The 17,697-nt window shown below is 42.1% G+C and overlaps 1 protein-coding gene across 3 annotated transcripts in view; it reads left to right on the forward strand.

Moving 5' to 3' along the window:
- The window catches only part of si:ch211-212o1.2 (TMEM189_B_dmain domain-containing protein), a 46,474-nt gene extending 34,228 nt beyond the window's left edge, over positions 1 to 12,246 (forward strand). For all 3 annotated transcript variants that reach the window (XM_036126075.1, XM_036126068.1, XM_036126079.1), the window contains 3 exons: positions 716 to 860; positions 5,789 to 6,001; positions 10,315 to 12,246. In XM_036126075.1, the coding sequence (XP_035981968.1) occupies positions 716 to 860; positions 5,789 to 6,001; positions 10,315 to 10,436 (480 nt within the window). In that variant the 3' untranslated portion in view covers positions 10,437 to 12,246. The remainder of the gene's footprint in view (positions 1 to 715; positions 861 to 5,788; positions 6,002 to 10,314) is intronic.
- Positions 12,247 to 17,697: the final 5,451 nt, after the last annotated feature.

The following is a 17,697-nucleotide window of genomic DNA, read 5'->3' on the forward strand; positions in this document are numbered from 1 at the left end:
TTTTGGGCGCTTTTAAATAATGTATTAATATTATTATTGTAGCATCAACATTGTTCAGCTTGAACTACAAAGTCGTGGTAAAAAAAAAAAAAAAAGGCGGATTTGTGAAATCGGTTAGCCGGACATCCATAGCCTTGTTTAGCAGCTCTGCAGGAAACACTGGGATGTAATTGTTCAAAAAAACAATATCGAGAACAGAGAAAATTGAATGGATTGAAAAATGTGACTGAAAAAGAATTTAAAGTTAACTATGCAGTACCTGGAAAGACTAATTAATTTTTTTCTGCACTCTTAGAGACTCCAACATGTATTTAAGCCTCATACAGACTGCAAAGCATGGCCAGGGAGAAATGATGGTTTGGGCTTTTATGTAAGATGAGGTTTTGTACTAAAGTCCAATATGAGATCATGTGTCACATGTCAAAGGATGAAGGAAGAAGCATAAGGAGCACAACTTAGGCATCTAAATGAAGCACGAGACTCCTGGAATAATGTGCTTTGGTTAGATGAGACCAAAGTTGAGATGTTTGGTTGTAATGTAGCATCTCAGTGAGCTAATGGTAGTTATCACTGCTGTTAAACATGGAGTTCACGAGCTTTGCTATTTTAGCTTCTTGGTTCAATAACAGAGCGGAATCTGTTTTTAAGCTTATTCTGTCCTAAAAAGTGAAATGAAGTATTAAAAAAAACAAAACAATGATTTTTCTTTCTGCAGGCTTTCATCCGACCATTCAGGGAGCACCACATCGACCCAACCGCCATCACTCGGCACGACTTCATCGAAACCAACGGCGACAACTGCATGATCCCCATCCTGCCACTTGCTCACATGGCCTACAAGTTCCTCACATACACACCAGGTACGTGCTGCCTCTGCACGTCTTTGTGCATACCTGCTGCCACATTTTACCCAGAACACAGTCAGTGGTTTCGGTCAAATTCCATGACATTCAAAAGTGAATCTAAGGACTCCAGAAGGTCAGAGACTTTCCAGCAACCTGCAGCAGCCTCTCAGAGTTGGAGAGGGCCGATAGACAGGAAGTTGCTTGCAGACACGTGGCACTTGTGCTGGTAATCGTGTTCTCTGACCCTGAGAGCGCAGGGCAGGAAGGGAGGGACTGGAGGAGGAGGAGGACCAGCAGGAGGAGCAGGCAGAGCGCTTATTGAGGAGGTGACATCTCCACCTGTCATGTCTGCACTTCAGCTCGAGCGTAAAGGTCACTAATGGGAGGAGAACGGGGGAGGTGACACCAGTTACTCGGGTTAAAGGCTGCATTACGTACGGCGCTGTGGGGTTAAGCTGCTGCAAGCATCTGGAACTGAGTATCTGAGATATAAATCACGGTAGCTGGGCAAAACGAGCAGGTACCCGCAGCAGAAGGGGGCGTAAATATCAGTTTTAAACCTCTCAGGGTGACGGCGTATACACCAGAACTGATCATGTATCAGATTATTTAACTTCAGAGGTTTACTCTTGAGTTTAGTTTAGTTTAGGAAAAATAAAATATTAGGTGAAAGTATTAAACTAAATTTCAAACGCTAAGTTTATTGATCCCAACATAGAGTTTTGAGCTTCAGGAGATTTATGAGTTTTTAGATTAAAACTATAATATCTCATTTTAATTACACGTATATTTGTAATTATGTCTTCAATCGTAAACTCACTGAATGCATTTTCCTCATGAAAGGAAATCACAACAGATGAGGTCAACCCAGACGCTGCAGCTCATATCTGTGATGCAGCATTCAGTGAGGTTTATAGAATAAAAGTCATTGTTATTAGGTAACAATAGACGTTCCTAAGGGAATAGATTAATGTTATTTTAAGGTTTAGGGTTGCACTGTTGCCTGGGGTCTCTCTGCATGGAGCTTGGGGCTCTCTCTGGGTACTCCAGCCTGCTCCCACAGTCCCAAAGCATGTCTGCTATGTTAATTGGTCTCTCCTGCCCTCAGGTATGACTGTGTGCATTACTGGGTGTCTCTGCAAAGGGGCTGGCAACCTGTCCAATATGGCCCCCGCCTCTCACCCAATGGCCACTGGAGACGAGCACTAGACCCTTTAAGACATGGCACAGACAAACGGGTTTAGATGATAGATGTTCTCGTTTGATGGAGTTACTCTTGTTGTGGAAAATGTCACTTAGTTGTTATATATTTGCCTCTGATAATCTGTTTCTCCTTTACTATCAAATCTTAAACCGGGGTGAGACGGGCCTTCAGAAATAAGCAGGAGCAGGCCCATATTCATTTCAACACTTTCAATATCATATAATTTGGTGTTAAACCTAAAATGGAATTTAAAAGGATGTTTTTTGGTTTACTGATGGTGTATCTTATGTAACCCTAACCAGCCAGTGTGAAGATACGCTAAAGAGATGGACGTCAGAGGGTTGATTTGTCCACTAAATTCTGGGTTGATTTGACCAGAATTTTGGGATCATTATCCCTTCTGAAAAACCCAACAGTGGCTCACTTTCAGTTTTCTAGCAGAGCGCAGCAGATTTTTGATAAAAATTTCTGCATACGTCAGAGTTCATGAAGCCCTGGACTCTAACCAGGTTCCCTGGGCCTTTGGACGGGAAACAGGCCCACAGCATCACAGATCCGACAACGTACTTCAGTGTCCATGAGGCGTTTTTCCCTTCAGAGCCACCTGGGGTTTGCGCCTGAAAAGCTTAATATCAGTCTCATTCAGTCCCAGTTTAACTAACTACACCATTCTTATGTTTGTCATGCTAGAAAAAAGTTTTTTCCTAGCAGTTGGTCCTCAGAACCCACTGTCCTGCATGTTCTAGACGTGTCTCTGCTCCAGCACACCTGAATTAAATGATCATTATCAGCTGCTATCGAGATTTAAAGTGGCCTCTTCATCACCAGTTTGTTTAAGTCAGGTGTGTGGAGACAGGACAGCGGGTCCTGAGGACCAGGGTTGAAAACCACTGCTCCAAACGAATAAGCTGGCTGGTAGATGGCATGTAACAGTTGTTATGGAGACGTAGTGACCCCCTGGATGCCACCCTGTGCTCCAGTTCTCTTACAGTGAGCTATAACCTAAAATAACTTCTTTTTTTTAAAAAAAAACTTTATTGCCATCCACTGTAATCATCTTCCCAGCTGTCATTAGAAGAATATGTGGGAGACTCCTTTGGTCATAAGTAAAGTGGTCTGAGAACACACCAAGTATGAAAATTACAGGATCAAAAGGAATGTTAACTTTTAGTATTCTCTCCTGCACATCTTTAACATTTTTCCAGAGGTTTTGTATGTGAGGACAGTCCCAGAATATGTGGGTCTGATTCTTCACCACAACCCCTCAAACATTTATCACCAGTACTGCTCTTTGGAAAAAAAGCTTGTAAGAGGAGTTTGAAAAAAACAAAACAAAAAAAACTAATTTTGCACTTCTAATCAAATTCTTTCCAATTCTGACTCCCGATTCCCTTGTGACAGCGAGCACAAATGTCCTCCCATGACTAAAATAACCCTTATCTTGTATTTTTATTCAGCTGTGCAGCACTTTGAACAACACTTATAAACAAAGTTTTGATTGATTGATCATCAGTTTATTGGAGGATCTAGTCTCCATGGCTCACAAATCTGACTCTAGGTTTGCTGCTCCTCACGGTTTCATGATTTGGCCCTAAAGTCTTAAAGGTTATGGCTGAAAATAATTAGCCAGTTTTGCTTTGTATTTATACATGAGCATTTATTTATTTTAGATTTTCAATAAATAAATCTAAAAATAAAAAGAATTAGGAGAAACTTTAGAAAATAAATATACATTTCAACATTTTAATTTGACTTTTATTATTAATAATGCTAATTATATACGTATTTATTCAACTAATAGATCTAAAATTTAGGTTTATGTCAAATAGGCTTTAGAAAAACTGCTTAAAAGAAACATTTCTTTAAACTGTCTAATGCTGATGATCTTAAATACATCAGCAAAAGGATGCAGGAAACATCAGGAAGGATGAGCGGCTGAGGACGATGAAGGATGAAGCCCACCTGTGGGCGGCGTCCACGCTCGTCCTGTCACCGCAGGGCGTCAGGAGGTCACCAAACAGAGACAGGGACGCAGCGACGTGTTCGCCTGTCATGTCTGCTCCCGTAGAGGTCACCGCTAAGAGTTTGAGTCGGCTGGCGGGAGGAAACGGGGCGGGGCGGGGGCATCCAAGGGTCATGTAGCGGTAAGATGACATCTAAACCTCTCATGTCAGGCTCCTCACCGTGTCACCGGACAAACGGCGAGACGCAGGACGAGGTGGAGGATTGACGTCTCCAGCTGTCATGTCTGTGCTTGAACTCAGGTCAAGAGATTGTGTTTTTTTTTAGTTGTTTTTTTTTTGCAGGGGGGGTGGGGGTGTGTGTTTCTGTAAGTCGTTTCAACATGAAAAGCTGCAGCAAAGAGTCAGGAAGATGGTTTGAGGTGACGGATGAAGACACAAACTTGTGGACAGCTTAAGATAGATTAAAAGAAGCTGTCGCTATTTATATAAATATCCACAGTTAAATAAATGTGTAAAGTATTAATTAAAACCTTAAATATATTAACAGCTCATTAAACACAAACTAACATTTGATTGGTTGACCTGAACAGAAGTTTTAACTGGCAGCCAATCACCTCATGTCTTAGTGTTTAGCTCCGCCCACTCATGGATAAGGCCGAATGGAATTTAAAGAAATTTACAATATGCTGCAACACAGGATTCTCAATAATAAAATGAACTGTAATGTGATTAAATATGTTTTAATATACAATTATGTTAATTTTTATTGCATTTTTAAATATTTCTTTCATTGCATTTTAGTTTTTATTACAATGATCAAATGTTTATTTAAAGACTGATTTGTGTGCCTTTAGTATTGGTCGACAGCAGTCTGACCCCAGCTTGGAGAGTAATGGAGGAGTTATAAGCGACTCGGATAAAGGATCTCTTAAAAGCAGGCAGTTTTATCTCTTCTTTCAAATTAAAACAGTTAACATTTAGATGTTTAAACCACAGCTCAACCCCAGTCCAAATAGGCAGCTTTTTTAACATTTGCTGCTATCTTGTTTTTCTTTTTGTTTTGAATCGCTACATTTGCACCCAGCGTTCGCCATCATGCAAAATTACATTTACAATAAATGCACGTTTTCCCCAGCAGAAATGATGGGTCAAGCATTTTTTTTATTACTGTCTCAAAAGAGAAGACATTTTAAATTTCAACTCGTTCTGCTGCTCAACCAGTAAAATAAAAGCTGTTTCTGATCAGTTTTCAGTCTAAAGGATCTGGATGCTTCTTTTCTGACTCATACTTTTGCTTCTCAGCTTTGCATCGCCTCTCGCTGTGTAAAATTCAGTTTCGTTGCCACTTTGTCACAGTCGGAAAACCACTTATCTGCTGTTCTCCATCCCTCAGCCGAGCTGCAGCTTTACCTGCATCAGAATACGGAAAATCACACACTGTCCAGGATGGGCATGATGTGTGTAAGAGAGTGGGAATAAGGAAGATTTAGGGTTTTAGAAGTATAGGTTAATGATTCATCATTTGACTTTTCTTCTGTATCTTTTTTTTTTTTTTTTTTTTTACTAGAAATCAAAAACAGAGAAAAGTTTAGAAAAAGCAGAAATACAGAAAAGGGGCATCGGCTGGAATACTGCTGCCAACATCTTGCATTTATGTGTTTCTGTCTTCGTTGTTTCCTCGTCTCCTCAGCATCGTCCCTGTGGGAGTGCAGCCGAAAACATCTTGATCAATCATTCTCTTGGCTTGATTATTTTCCCCCTCCTCCTCCTTTCAGAGGCCTTGGCGGCGTCTTACCCCTGGGATTGCTACGTTTTCGCCTTGGCGGGATTTGTGACGCTGACCAATCAGATCCACAAGTGGAGCCACTCCTACTTCGGCCTCCCACGCTGGGTGACTCTGCTGCAGGACTGGCACCTGGTGCTGCCACGGAAACACCACCGCATCCACCATGTTTCACCGCACGAGACGTACTACTGCATCACCACAGGTGGGTGCACTGAGTGACGGTGCCACCACACCACTTCAGTCAGATCGAGGCCTGGACTTTGACTAGGCCATTGCAAAACCGTGATGCTGGTCTACCGTAGATTTGTAGCTTTGTTTTTGATCGTGTTTCTGTGGATGTCACAGTTTCAGATCTGTGCCTGGGCAACTCTTCCATATTCCAGAATGTCCTAAAGTGTTGAGAAGCATGAATTTAAAGTATTTTTCCACATCTGGAGAAGAAGGGAACATTATCTTTGTATTTCCAATCCTCAGCCCCATTTTTTTCAGATTTGTGGAAAAAACTAGTTGATTTCTTTAAAGTTTTGTATCAATCGAGCCATCTGTCATGCAGAAGTGCATTTTATTCAGTTTAGATTTAATTGCACCAAATTATAACAGTTTTTAAAGACAATCCAGTTTCAATCAAATCTAATCATTCTTTCAGATTTAAACCCTTTTATATACAGTCCAAGGCAATCTAATTATTATTATCTAATACAGGCAAGTTTAATTCATTGTAAACTATCTTTTAATTTTGAATATCAAGGGAAATGTACTATTTATCTGTAGAAGCAGAGGTTTGGGACGGTCCCCAATTAGTCCGACCCGCTACAGTCCCGGGTTTTTGCAGGTTCCACATTTAAACTCCGATCACGCTAGAAATATGTGCTGGGACGTCGCTGCTACCTTTTGAATTTCCACAAAAACAAGGGCAGGGAATCAGTTGAGAAATCTAGAAAACTGAGACTTCAAATTATGAAAAAATATGAGACTGATAGACGGTAAATGTGAAGGAACGTTGGTTGTCAGTCCAATCAATGCGCCCTGGGCCGGTGCCTGCAGAACCAGCCCAAACCATCCCCCCTCCACCGCCGTGCTCTACAGTTAGCCTGATGCACACTTTCCAGGTCCAGGAGCTCAGTTCCCACAGTCCACAGTGGGTGGGTCAGGGAACGGCGGTCCGAGGCGGCAGCCCCGGTCATTTCTGTGCTTCACGCTCTGACCTTAGGGTGAATCTGCTGAGATGTCCACTCCTGGGAAGATTGGCTGCTGTTTGAGATGTTTTCATAAAATAAGATGAAAATAATGACGACGATCAGTTAATCAATGTCTTTAATTTACTATTATTACTTTATTATTTGCACAGCACGTCAAAATAACCACAGCTGCTCATGTAAAATCAAGAACATTGCAAATAAAGGACAATGAGAACAGAGAATAATCTGAAACAATAAAAAACTATAGCTAAAAACTAAAAGAAAGTCTCAGGTTGTGCCAGAAGCTGAGGAATAGAAATGTAACCTTAAATCACACATAAAGAGCCCAGGTGGACTTAGTTTCTAACCCTGTTTGTGCTTCTAGGTTTAGTTGTTATCTGGCTTTACCTGTTTGCTAAGAGACAAAATATAAACAGGGACATGAAAAAAAAAAAAACGAATTGTAGGTTAAAGCTTAAGGACAAATAAAATCCTCCATTTTGGACGTTTATAAGCGCAGACGATGGCTCCAGAATAATTTAACTCGCACTTCTCTGCAGATTTACATAAAATGGCGACTGTGTGTGTCTGAGCGTAGGCTTATAAATAACTAAAAGCTAATGTTGTGTTTGCGTGCGTGCCGTCTTTGGAGACTCCAGGCCTCTGTCACACAGCCACACTCTGTATTCTGCCTGCATCTGGGTGAAAGCGGGGCGGGGGGGTATACTCAGGGGGGGACTCGGCTCGTACGTCACCCTGCGCCCCAGCGGACGACAGATGTGAGCCTGAGCTGTCGGGGGTGGCACGGCGAACACACTCGGCTACATCTGCAGAGCCTCGCATCTGTGAGCGCGCGCTGGTCGCTCTGACCTCCTCCTCGGTGCCTAACCTGTGTGTGTGGAGGAAGGAGGTGGTGGTAGGGGACAGCGGAGGGGTCCACAGGGGGGGGGGGACGGGGGGGGACGGCGGTCCCCTGCTCGTGCTGCCTGGCTGCCTGGGCCTGGCTCGGAGTCCTTTGGGGGCCCGCCTCGCTGCCTTTGTGTTCGCCACCGGCTGACAATCGCCATGTATATTTAATGCTAACCTGCTGTCTGTTCTAACAAATAGGACTTCACAGGAAGCCGAGGGGAGGGTGGAGGACAGGGGAGGACGACTGGGGAGGAAGGCAGAACATGGAAAAATGCAGGAAGATGGTGGAAATGAAACAAAACCGGGATGCTTTCCCTTCTTTAAGCCAAGAGAGAGGGCTTCTGCGTGGACAGGCAGCTCCAGCATGCGCCCTCTGTGTCTGTGTGTGAGCATCTTTCCTGTTTTAATCCACTTCATGAGCTAAACTCCGTCTGCGTGCACCAGTCTGCGTCTTCGGTGATAACGGCGGACTGCGTGTTCACGTCTTCCCCTCTCGGGGCCGCTGCGCTGCTGCATGGGTGCCATGCATTCATTCATGTGCACATGTAAATGTATTTTGGCCTGCAGCCACACATTCATGAATTTGCTCAACTCAAACGGATAAATTCACAGCCGCCGGAGTTCTGTAAGCGTCACGGGAAGTGAGGCACCGTGGGTGTGTGTGTGTGTTGGTGGGGTTAGGGGTGTCTCCTGGGAAACTCCTTCATCCTTCTGGCCATAATGATGAGAATAAAACAGGACGCTTAAGATGTGCAGGAGTTTAAAACCTTAGTGGAGAATCGATTTAAAAATGGAGAAATTAAGGGCCCTGAAGTTAAGGTAGCAGAAAGGAGGAGAGTGATACCTTCCTATGCTCCACTTATCTGGGATAAACTTCCAGAAAACTGTAAAAGTGCTGAAAGCCTGAGTTCCTTTAAATCAAGATTAAAAACACATTTATTTAGGATTGCCTTTGATTGTTCTAGTTCTAGTTTTACTGAAATATCATTAGTTCAACTTTGTATTCCAATTGTTTTTAATATTTGCTTTTAGTTTCTACTTTCCCGTGTTTTATTTTGTTTCTACATTTTATTCCAACATGCTTTTATTCTGTTTTATCTTCCTATATTTTAATCACACAAAGCACTTTGCATTGTCTTTGTACTGAAATGTGCTATATAAATAAATTTGCTTTGCCTCGCCTGAATGCAATCGCTGACCTTGTGTCTAACAGTTAAAATCAGAAGAACCTGATTAACCATCCAGAAGCAAAGCTCCAGTTTAGACTTAATTTGGTGCCAATGCAGACCGGAGGCGTGGATGTGAACGAGGTGGACGGAGCCGGAACATCTAGAGAGAGCGCCAAAGGGAAAAGTTCAGTGATGGAGGAAGGGTTTGGTTTGCATGAGGTCACGCTGTGGCATCTTTCCTGCATGTGGACCACACACATGTTACTCTGGCCAAATGTTGGATCAGTGGGAGGGTGATAAGTGGCACGGCATCATCTGCAGTGATGAATCTGGGGTCTGCATCCCTTCCTGTCATATCCTGTCGATGTCCTCTCCTCATCATAGCATGGGGGACCTGTAGCATCTTCACATCTCCTCTGGCAGTGACTCAGGGACGTTCACATTATCTTGGAGACGGCACACTGGTGAGGTCTTTGTGTCAATAGTCTCTGCTTGAGTCATTAGGCCAAGCAGGCCCTCTATCTCCTTTAAAGATGAACACATGGGATCGTCCTGACCATCGACTCCAACTCTGTGACCATTGATAACAGTTAAGAGCAGAAACAATTGGAGTAAAACTTTTGGTCTCCCTGAAATGATCTTAGAGAAGCAGTTAAAAGGACTGAGATGGACAGACGACCTGAACATTCCTGCTCCGTTCATCGTTTATTGACCCATCTCTGGTCTGCCTGTGGATCAAACTATATCCTTTTCGGATTTTTCCTTCTGGAGGCCGAACTTTTATCGTCTGTGGTTTTAATTTTTTTAAATCACCTGCTTATTGGTTATTAGCTTGACTTTTGGATTTTAATTCATTTCCGCTGCTGAATCTCTGGGGTTTTATCAGGAACACGGCTTTATTTCTTACATTTTTTTGGATCGAGTTGCTGTATTTTTCTGCAACACCTCCTCACATCTTTTCCCCTTCTGCCGTTTCAGTTTTCTGTCTTTTGCACAAGCTGGCTGCTTAAGTCAGGGAAAAATATGCAGGGAAGGAAACGTCTGCCAGGAGCTTCTATAAATCTCAGCAAACCAGTCTCCAGGTTGACGTCTCGCCCGTTCACAATAAAAAAAAAATTCAGAAATCTTCAAGATAAACCATATTTGTTCTCTCTTTCTGTTTTTCTCATCAAATGTGATTAAGATGTGATTCTTTCTCTAACCCCTCTTTTTTTCTTCTTCCCTCCCATCTTTTCTCCTCCTGCTGTCTTCCGCCCCAGGTTGGTGCAACTATCCGCTGGACCGGCTGGGCTTTTGGAGGCGGATGGAGCGGCTGATCGAACACGTGACGGGCCAGAGGCCCCGATCAGACGACATGGCGTGGGCCAAGAAGACCGACTGACAAATAAACCCAGTGAAACCAACAATGAGAGGGAGTTGGGCGTGCGAATGCAAACCTGCAGATGTAGAAATGACGGATGGAGGGTTAGACACCGACGCAAACATTCTTCTGCTGTCTCTGCGCTTCTTGCTTTTTTCCCGCTTCAGAACAAACGATGTGTGCAAAGAAAGAGGAAAAAAGTTGAGGTTGGAGGAAGAGCCTCCTGGATGTCCTGCGTCCGTCGGCCTCTTTGATCCCTGAGGTCTGCGTTTAGTCCTGGTTCAGGTTTCTGGAGGTTGGGCTCTCCAGAAGAGGCACTGAGCTGTTTGTGAAGCGACGCGTCAGGAAGGGAAACGCTCAGTTGGTGTCTCTGTTTTCTGTTTTGTTCTTGATTTATTGGGATAACCTTTTGACGGACACCAAGAACCAAGCGGGTAAAACGGCCAAATATGCGACAGGAGGGCAAAAAAACAGATATATGCTGAGTTGAACTCGTGATCTTCTCTTTTTAACACACCTGCATGTAGAAACAAGGGCACCTAAAATAAGCTTAATAACTAACTTATGGTTATTAATTGAGCAGGTGTTGGTTAGATCAGATCAGGCTCTTATGGCTCATTTAAACTTTCTTATCTGCCATATAATAAGATTTGAGATGAATCCACGCTTTTCTGGAAACAAACCAGGTTTAGGATCCTGAACTGCAGTCAACATTAGACACCAGCCCAAAATAAAAGGCAAAAAAAGAAAAAACGAGGCTACTGATGAGTATAAATTAAAACAATAAGGTCCTAATGTTGGTCTACCAAACCAATTAACTGCTACAAACTGACAAACCAACCAATTTAACCCAAATTAACAGATCGATCCACCAAAATGACCGAAAACATATTATCACCAGGTTGGTTCAATAATCAAGGAAAACTGCAACTTTTTTTAATGTGAATCTTAAATTTTGTTGCATTTATTTATTATGACTGCTGTAAACTATCAGTCAGCTGTGTATTGTCACCAGTGGTGGTTAATCCAACAGATTAACCAAAAAAAGAAGCCCAGAGGACGGAGGGAGCTCTTCTAAGGAACTGCTGTTTGCCACAACATTTATCAAGTCCACGTCTAAATGATCTAGTTTGTGCTGTGGTCTTGTTGAGGCCTCCAGTCTGAATCTCAAAGCGCTGCTTCTCTGCAGGGGATCAGGTTTGGTTGCAGTAGATCTTACAGCCAGTTACAGACAAACCGTCTTGATCAGAATGACTTTCCTGACGGAAACAGAAACAAACCGAGGTCCCAGTGTTGCAGGTGCATGTAATGTAAGTGTAGCTCACTAGGTGGCGCTCCTGTCCAACAGGGCAACGTATTTTCACGTTTATCTGTGATCTGACGTTAAGCATTTCACTTACTGACAGATTTTAGAGCTTAAAAAGGGTGAGTTTAAACAAACCTTTTCACAAAATACACCAAAACGTGTGTGATGTTCTTTCATTAACTGTCTGTAGTGATACTTTGTGCATTTTCCACCCAAAATAATAAAACAGGTGAAAAAGTTTTCAACTGAAAATAACGGGATTTCGTTGAAATGAGAGAGAAGGCCATCTGCTTTCTGGAGCCGAATCAACAGTGCTGATAACACAAGTAACACAGGAACATCTTGATTTAAACTCCTTCCATAGCTACAGTTTCCAGGCCTCATTTACAGTTTAAACAATCAAAGGCAGGTATTTTTGTTTTTGTCTATTTTCACCCACTGCTGGAGAACTCACATTTCATTCCAGCTCTAAATGAATCTTTCCAAACTGGAATAAGGTCTCTTTAACTGGTCGTTTCTCCTTCATAGACACACAGCAGACACTTTAACATCTAACCGAAGGTTCTGCTCCTCATGGATCATTGTTATTTTTGAAAAAAAAAAACATCAAGTTTTTCCATCCGTTTCAGGCTTAGATTTCACTCTCTGCTGTCCAGAAAGGGCAGAAATCACATTAATCCATCCAGCTTGGTCACAATTTCAGCGATTGTGTGATCCTCTGATCAGAAATGATTAAATCAGGAGCTGAGGCTTCCTCAGAGCTTCGGAAAAAAGCAGTTATCACTAAAGTTTGCTTCAGATTCTTAAGACAGAAGCTGCAATGGCCTCCTTAGACGTTATCATTGAGACTTTTTTGGTAAAAAAATATTTGGGTTTGGCATCAAAAGATGACCAGGAAGCAGTTTTCTTTCAACTCCACAGTTTACAGGACAGGTTGATAAAACTTCAACGTCTCCCGTTTACCAGACAAACGTCGCTTGTCTCAGTTGTGACTCCTGGCTCGGCAACAACAGGTCAGTCATGCTGAGCAGGTAGCTGGAGCAGAAAATAAAACGTCCAAAGGTGAAGAGTTCATCTTTAATCTCGTCTTTGTTGTGGAGCTCGGATGTTTTCATTAAAGTGGCCGGCGTCCCTGTTTCATTAGCTGCAGAGGGAGCCTGTTTCTGACTCATCCCGCGCATGAAGCCATTGTTATCTGGAGAAATAAAATTCCCGGCTCTGCTCTGATGTTTCGTTGGAGGAGAAATTGAATAAAAAAAAAAAAAAAACACACAAAGCTTTGCTTCTGTAACCGTCCGCTGCCGAGTCGAGCTGCTTCGCTCTCAGCTTTCTTTCTGAAAGCTGCTTTAATCAAAGAAGGTCAACAGCAACAAAAACCCCGACAACAACAGCACTTTATGGTTGCACCAAGCAGACAGCGTCTGGAACTCTTTACGCTCACATGGATAAAATCACAGTTAGTGCATGCTCTCTGACAGGCATTCTGTGGATTCTGTTCTTTCTGCTTTATAATTTTATATTTTTAATGAACGGATCGAGCCTTGTTCAGTTCCACTTTGCAGCTCGCTGCTGGTTTGCCTTAATGTTTTTATCTGCTGTATGATTTGAATAAAGATTTAGTATCCGCTGACGTCGCCTCATCACTCTTATGTTTAAATACATTTGTTGTATTTATGTCTTGCAGTCCAAAAGATTTGCTGCGCTGCTCTAATGTGTGTCTCATATATTTTGCTCATATTTTAGATTTATATTCCTTTTAATTGATGCATTTATACAAAAAATAAGAAAATGCATTTCTTTCGTGTTTTTTTTTTTTTTTTTTTTTTGCTTACACAAACTAAGGCGCTTAGGTTAAAAGCTGAACCAACAGCATCCTCTAGTGTCTGCTGTTTAATCTGCACTGACTGGTTGTCAGATTCATCTGAGGCTGAACTGAGACTGGAATATTTCACAATAAGGGGTACCAGTTTAGTTTTTAAAGTCTATTCATTTATGGGTAAAAAAAAATTAGGGTTTGAATGTTCATGTTATTATTGTTACTGTTGCTTTTGCTGTTTGGTGTACAACTCAAGTTGTTTTTAAAGTACTTTATAAATAAATTAACATAAAAATCCACATCAGAAAAAAATTGTTGTTAGAAGTTTGACTTTAAAATTGTAAAGAGGAAATTAACGCTTAATGGGAAAAAGTTTCACATTTAAACTGGACATTAGAAACTCAAAAAATTAAGTTACACCCAAAAAAAATCTATGTATCAATTCAACTCACATTTTATTATTAATCCTTAATCACTACAGTCATATTACCGAAAAGAAAGTCTCAGTTGATTTTATTAACTGTCAAACTTGTCATTTTATTCAAATCAACCCTATTTCAAAAGATTAGACTCAGGCCAGTGAATGAGAAAGTGTCTAATTAAGCCAGCAGATTGCATCCCATCTTTCTGAGGAAGCACGGGGCGACAGTGGAGAGGAGCTACACTCTTTTAACAGGAGGAAACCTCCAGCAGAACTTAAACGAAGGTCCGGCTTCTTCGACTGGCTGGAGGGTGAGAAGAGGGGAAGAAGATCCGGAAAAAAAAAAAAACAGGTAGTGTTGGCAAAAGATGTCTGCCAGGGGGAATAAATAAAGGTATTAAAAATGTTGGTTTAAAATGAAGAACAGAAGGAAATCTAAAGAAGATGTGTTCTGTCCTCCAGCAGCCTGGGCCGGTAGCAGCATAAGGGATGACTTACTTTCATTTAGCACGGTTAATGGTTATCAAATAAACTCAATCAAATTAGATCTGCTTTAGGTTCTGACTGTGGATTAAAATCCATCAGAAAACAAGTAAATCATTGGAGGTTTTGTGGAGACGGGCCGCAGTATTAAAAAAACTAGTCTGGTTAATTTCTATGACGCTACATGTAATCTTTCTGCGGCTTAAAAAAAAAAAGCTTCAACCTTCTAATCATCATGTGTCAGACTGTGTTGCCATCAAAGCCTGCCTCTCAGTGTGTCTGATAGGAGCTCTAATAGCTGCCAGCGTGACGCTGTGATCAGCCGAGCACATCAGCGTGGTGAGATCCAATATGTCACCACCGTGTGAGTAAGAAGTGATGCACGCGGGCCTTGTTAGCGCCGGTGCAACAGTGGAAGCGATCGTGGTTCTGTGGAGGAATAAGAGATACTGGAGATTGACCTGGGAAAAATGCATTTCAGGATGTTTTCTCACAAATGTCCATAGATTACAGCGATTTACAAGTTTTCACATGTCACACCGGCCCCCACAGAGAGGATTTATCAGAAACTACCTCCAGAACCAGGGAGTGGAAAGATGTCCTTACAATATAAGGTTTGAACATGTTGCAAGCATTCCTTTTATAACTTAATCCATGTCCTGAATTGATTTTCAACAGTTTCTATATTTGACATTTAAATGATTTTGTATTGCTGCACAGTGGCGCAGTGGGTAGCGCTGTTGCCTTGCAGCAAGAAGGTCCTGGGTTCAAGTACACCCCTGGGTCTTTCTGCATGGAGTTTGCATGTTCTCCCTGTGCATGCGTGGGTTCTCTCCGGGTACTCCGGCTTCCTCCCACAGACCAAAAACATGACTGTCAGGTTAATTGGCTTCTCCAAATTGTCCTTAGGTGTGAGTGTGTGCGTCAATGGTTGTTTGTCCTGTTTGTCTCTGTGTTGCCCTGCGACAGACTGGCGACCTGTCAAGGGTGTACCCCGCCTCTCGCCCAGTGAACGCTGGAGATAGGCACCAGCACCCCCCGCGACCCCATGAGGGATAAAGCGGTTCGGAAAATGGATGGATGGATGGATGATTTTATATCTTAACAGGAAGATACTTTCACCAGAACCTAGATCAGTATGAGAGATCATCTGCTGCCACATCCTGGGATGGGCTCCTTTTTCCTTTCTCTGTCTGCAGATGGCTTTCCAAAACCTCTTTGAGGCCAAATAAAAGTTTTGCTGTAGAGCCTGTCTTGTTTCCTCCAAAACAAGAGATTTCCCTTCCTCATCTACAGAAGCTACAGGTCTTCCGGGGGGTAGCAGTTATTTTTTTAATGTGGGCAGTATTAGATGGGGGAGGCACAAAGAATAAGAAATTGATTCCTATAAAAAGGCACAGTAGCGACCTGAAGGTGTTTAGCGTTACTAGCATATGCAGCCTGTGGTGAGTTAGAGCCCTGTGTTTGATGCTCATATCAGAACGTGAAGGTTTACCAGCATTATGGGAGACTAAACAGCAGGATTGTGTTTTGATCGGCTTTTTCAGTTTGGGTTTACCAAAAAGTGTCTGTGTTTCAGAAACAAAATTCCTATGGGTTAAAACATATTTGCCTGGTAAGTATATTCAGCCATGGCTGTTAGTTTTATCACTTAAAGAACAGTTGTATGGATCAGCAGTAGAGAATGAGGCTTCAGGATGTTCAAGAGGGTCCACCAAGGTTCAGGACTAGGAGGAAATGGCATAATCGTCCAATCACCAGACCTTTGGGCAAGCAGGTCAGCAATGGAACTACGTCTGTCAAAGAGAATCTTCATGGACATTCTGAGATTCTTCTGAACGAACAAGTATGGACCGCAGAAGATAAAGTATTTACTAAAGGTCTTTGTCGGAGCTCCTTTAAGAGCAGAATGAGACAAGACCGGTCAAATGCATGAAAAAATAAAATAAACTGGGTTATTAAATATAGAAAAATCCTATTTTTCAACAAATCTCTGAGGTTCTTTGAAACAGTGCTAGAATGGTTCCCAATTAGAGCTAAATAAAATCTAATTGGGCTGATCACAGTTGGTCACAAAAAAAACTCCAGTGAAGTCAGCAAGCGGAAGTAACAAAGAGCTCAGACTCCTCTCTAATGACATGTGGAAGTGTGGCAGCAGGTGACTTCTGTCAGGCAAGGTGTGAGCATCGTCTTGTTAAACGTCAAGGTGTGTTCACACTCCTGTCGGTGGCTCCCTGTGTGCGCACGATTCTGCACGTACAAGAATGTGTTTCAGTTTCCACCTGGCGTGGACGCCTGAACCTGCATGGCTCGGCGTGTGTGGGTCTCACCTGCAGGCGCTTGTACAAGTGAGAAGGCCAATTATGGGACCGATCAGAAGCAGACAGTCACGTTCTGCAAGACATTTAACTGATTTCTTCTATTTTCTAATGGACTCTATTACAGACTGACCTGATATTCCACAAACAAATGAGGAATAAAAGTATTTATTTTACATTTTGCTATTAAATGCTCAACATATAGCAACAAAGTTGGCACAGAAATAACAATGACCAGGATGTTACTCAATACGGCACATTCTCCCTGCAGACCAGGTATTTAAATAGTTGAAGTTGAAAGTATCTTGTAAATTGCAAGAAAGATTAATTTCTGGGAAGTAAGCTCCACCATAGAAACATGTTTTGTCCTGGAAAGTGTCACTTTACAGAACCTTTTAGTTCTGTAAAAGGTTCTTGTGCGGCCTATCAAGGCCACAAGCTCAAACCACCAGGTCAGCTGCTGTTAGGTCTAAATACCAGGAAAGTGGAAAGTCTGATACTCCTTTGAAGTGTCAGATTACAGGTCAACTCATAAAACTTCTCAGTGTGTCCAAAAGTACTCAGTACTTACACAAAATACATATTAAGTAGGTTTCAGTAATTTCCCAAAACTTTAAAATGTCTTTCCAAGATGGGCAAAGGAAGGAACTTGTTATTCCAGGAAAATAATCTGAAAGTACCAGAGCAGCTTTCCAGTGACTTTATACTGAAACGCTACTAGCTACTAAGGTCTTTAAATGTACTGTACAAGTTCCAGAAAAGTACCAGCATCTCATGATGGAAAGTGGTCTATGAAAGCACCCCTGTACGTTCTGCAAAATTAACTTTTACAGTGTGGAAAAGTACCTGAAAATCTATAGTTTCAAGAAAGCAAATTGTGAGTTCCGGAAATGTCACCAGTACTGGAAATTCCCCCTTCACTTTGGATGAACTACCCT

The sequence above is a fragment of the Fundulus heteroclitus genome, chromosome 2 (assembly GCF_011125445.2).
Source record: "Fundulus heteroclitus isolate FHET01 chromosome 2, MU-UCD_Fhet_4.1, whole genome shotgun sequence".
NCBI lineage: Eukaryota > Metazoa > Chordata > Actinopteri > Cyprinodontiformes > Fundulidae > Fundulus > Fundulus heteroclitus.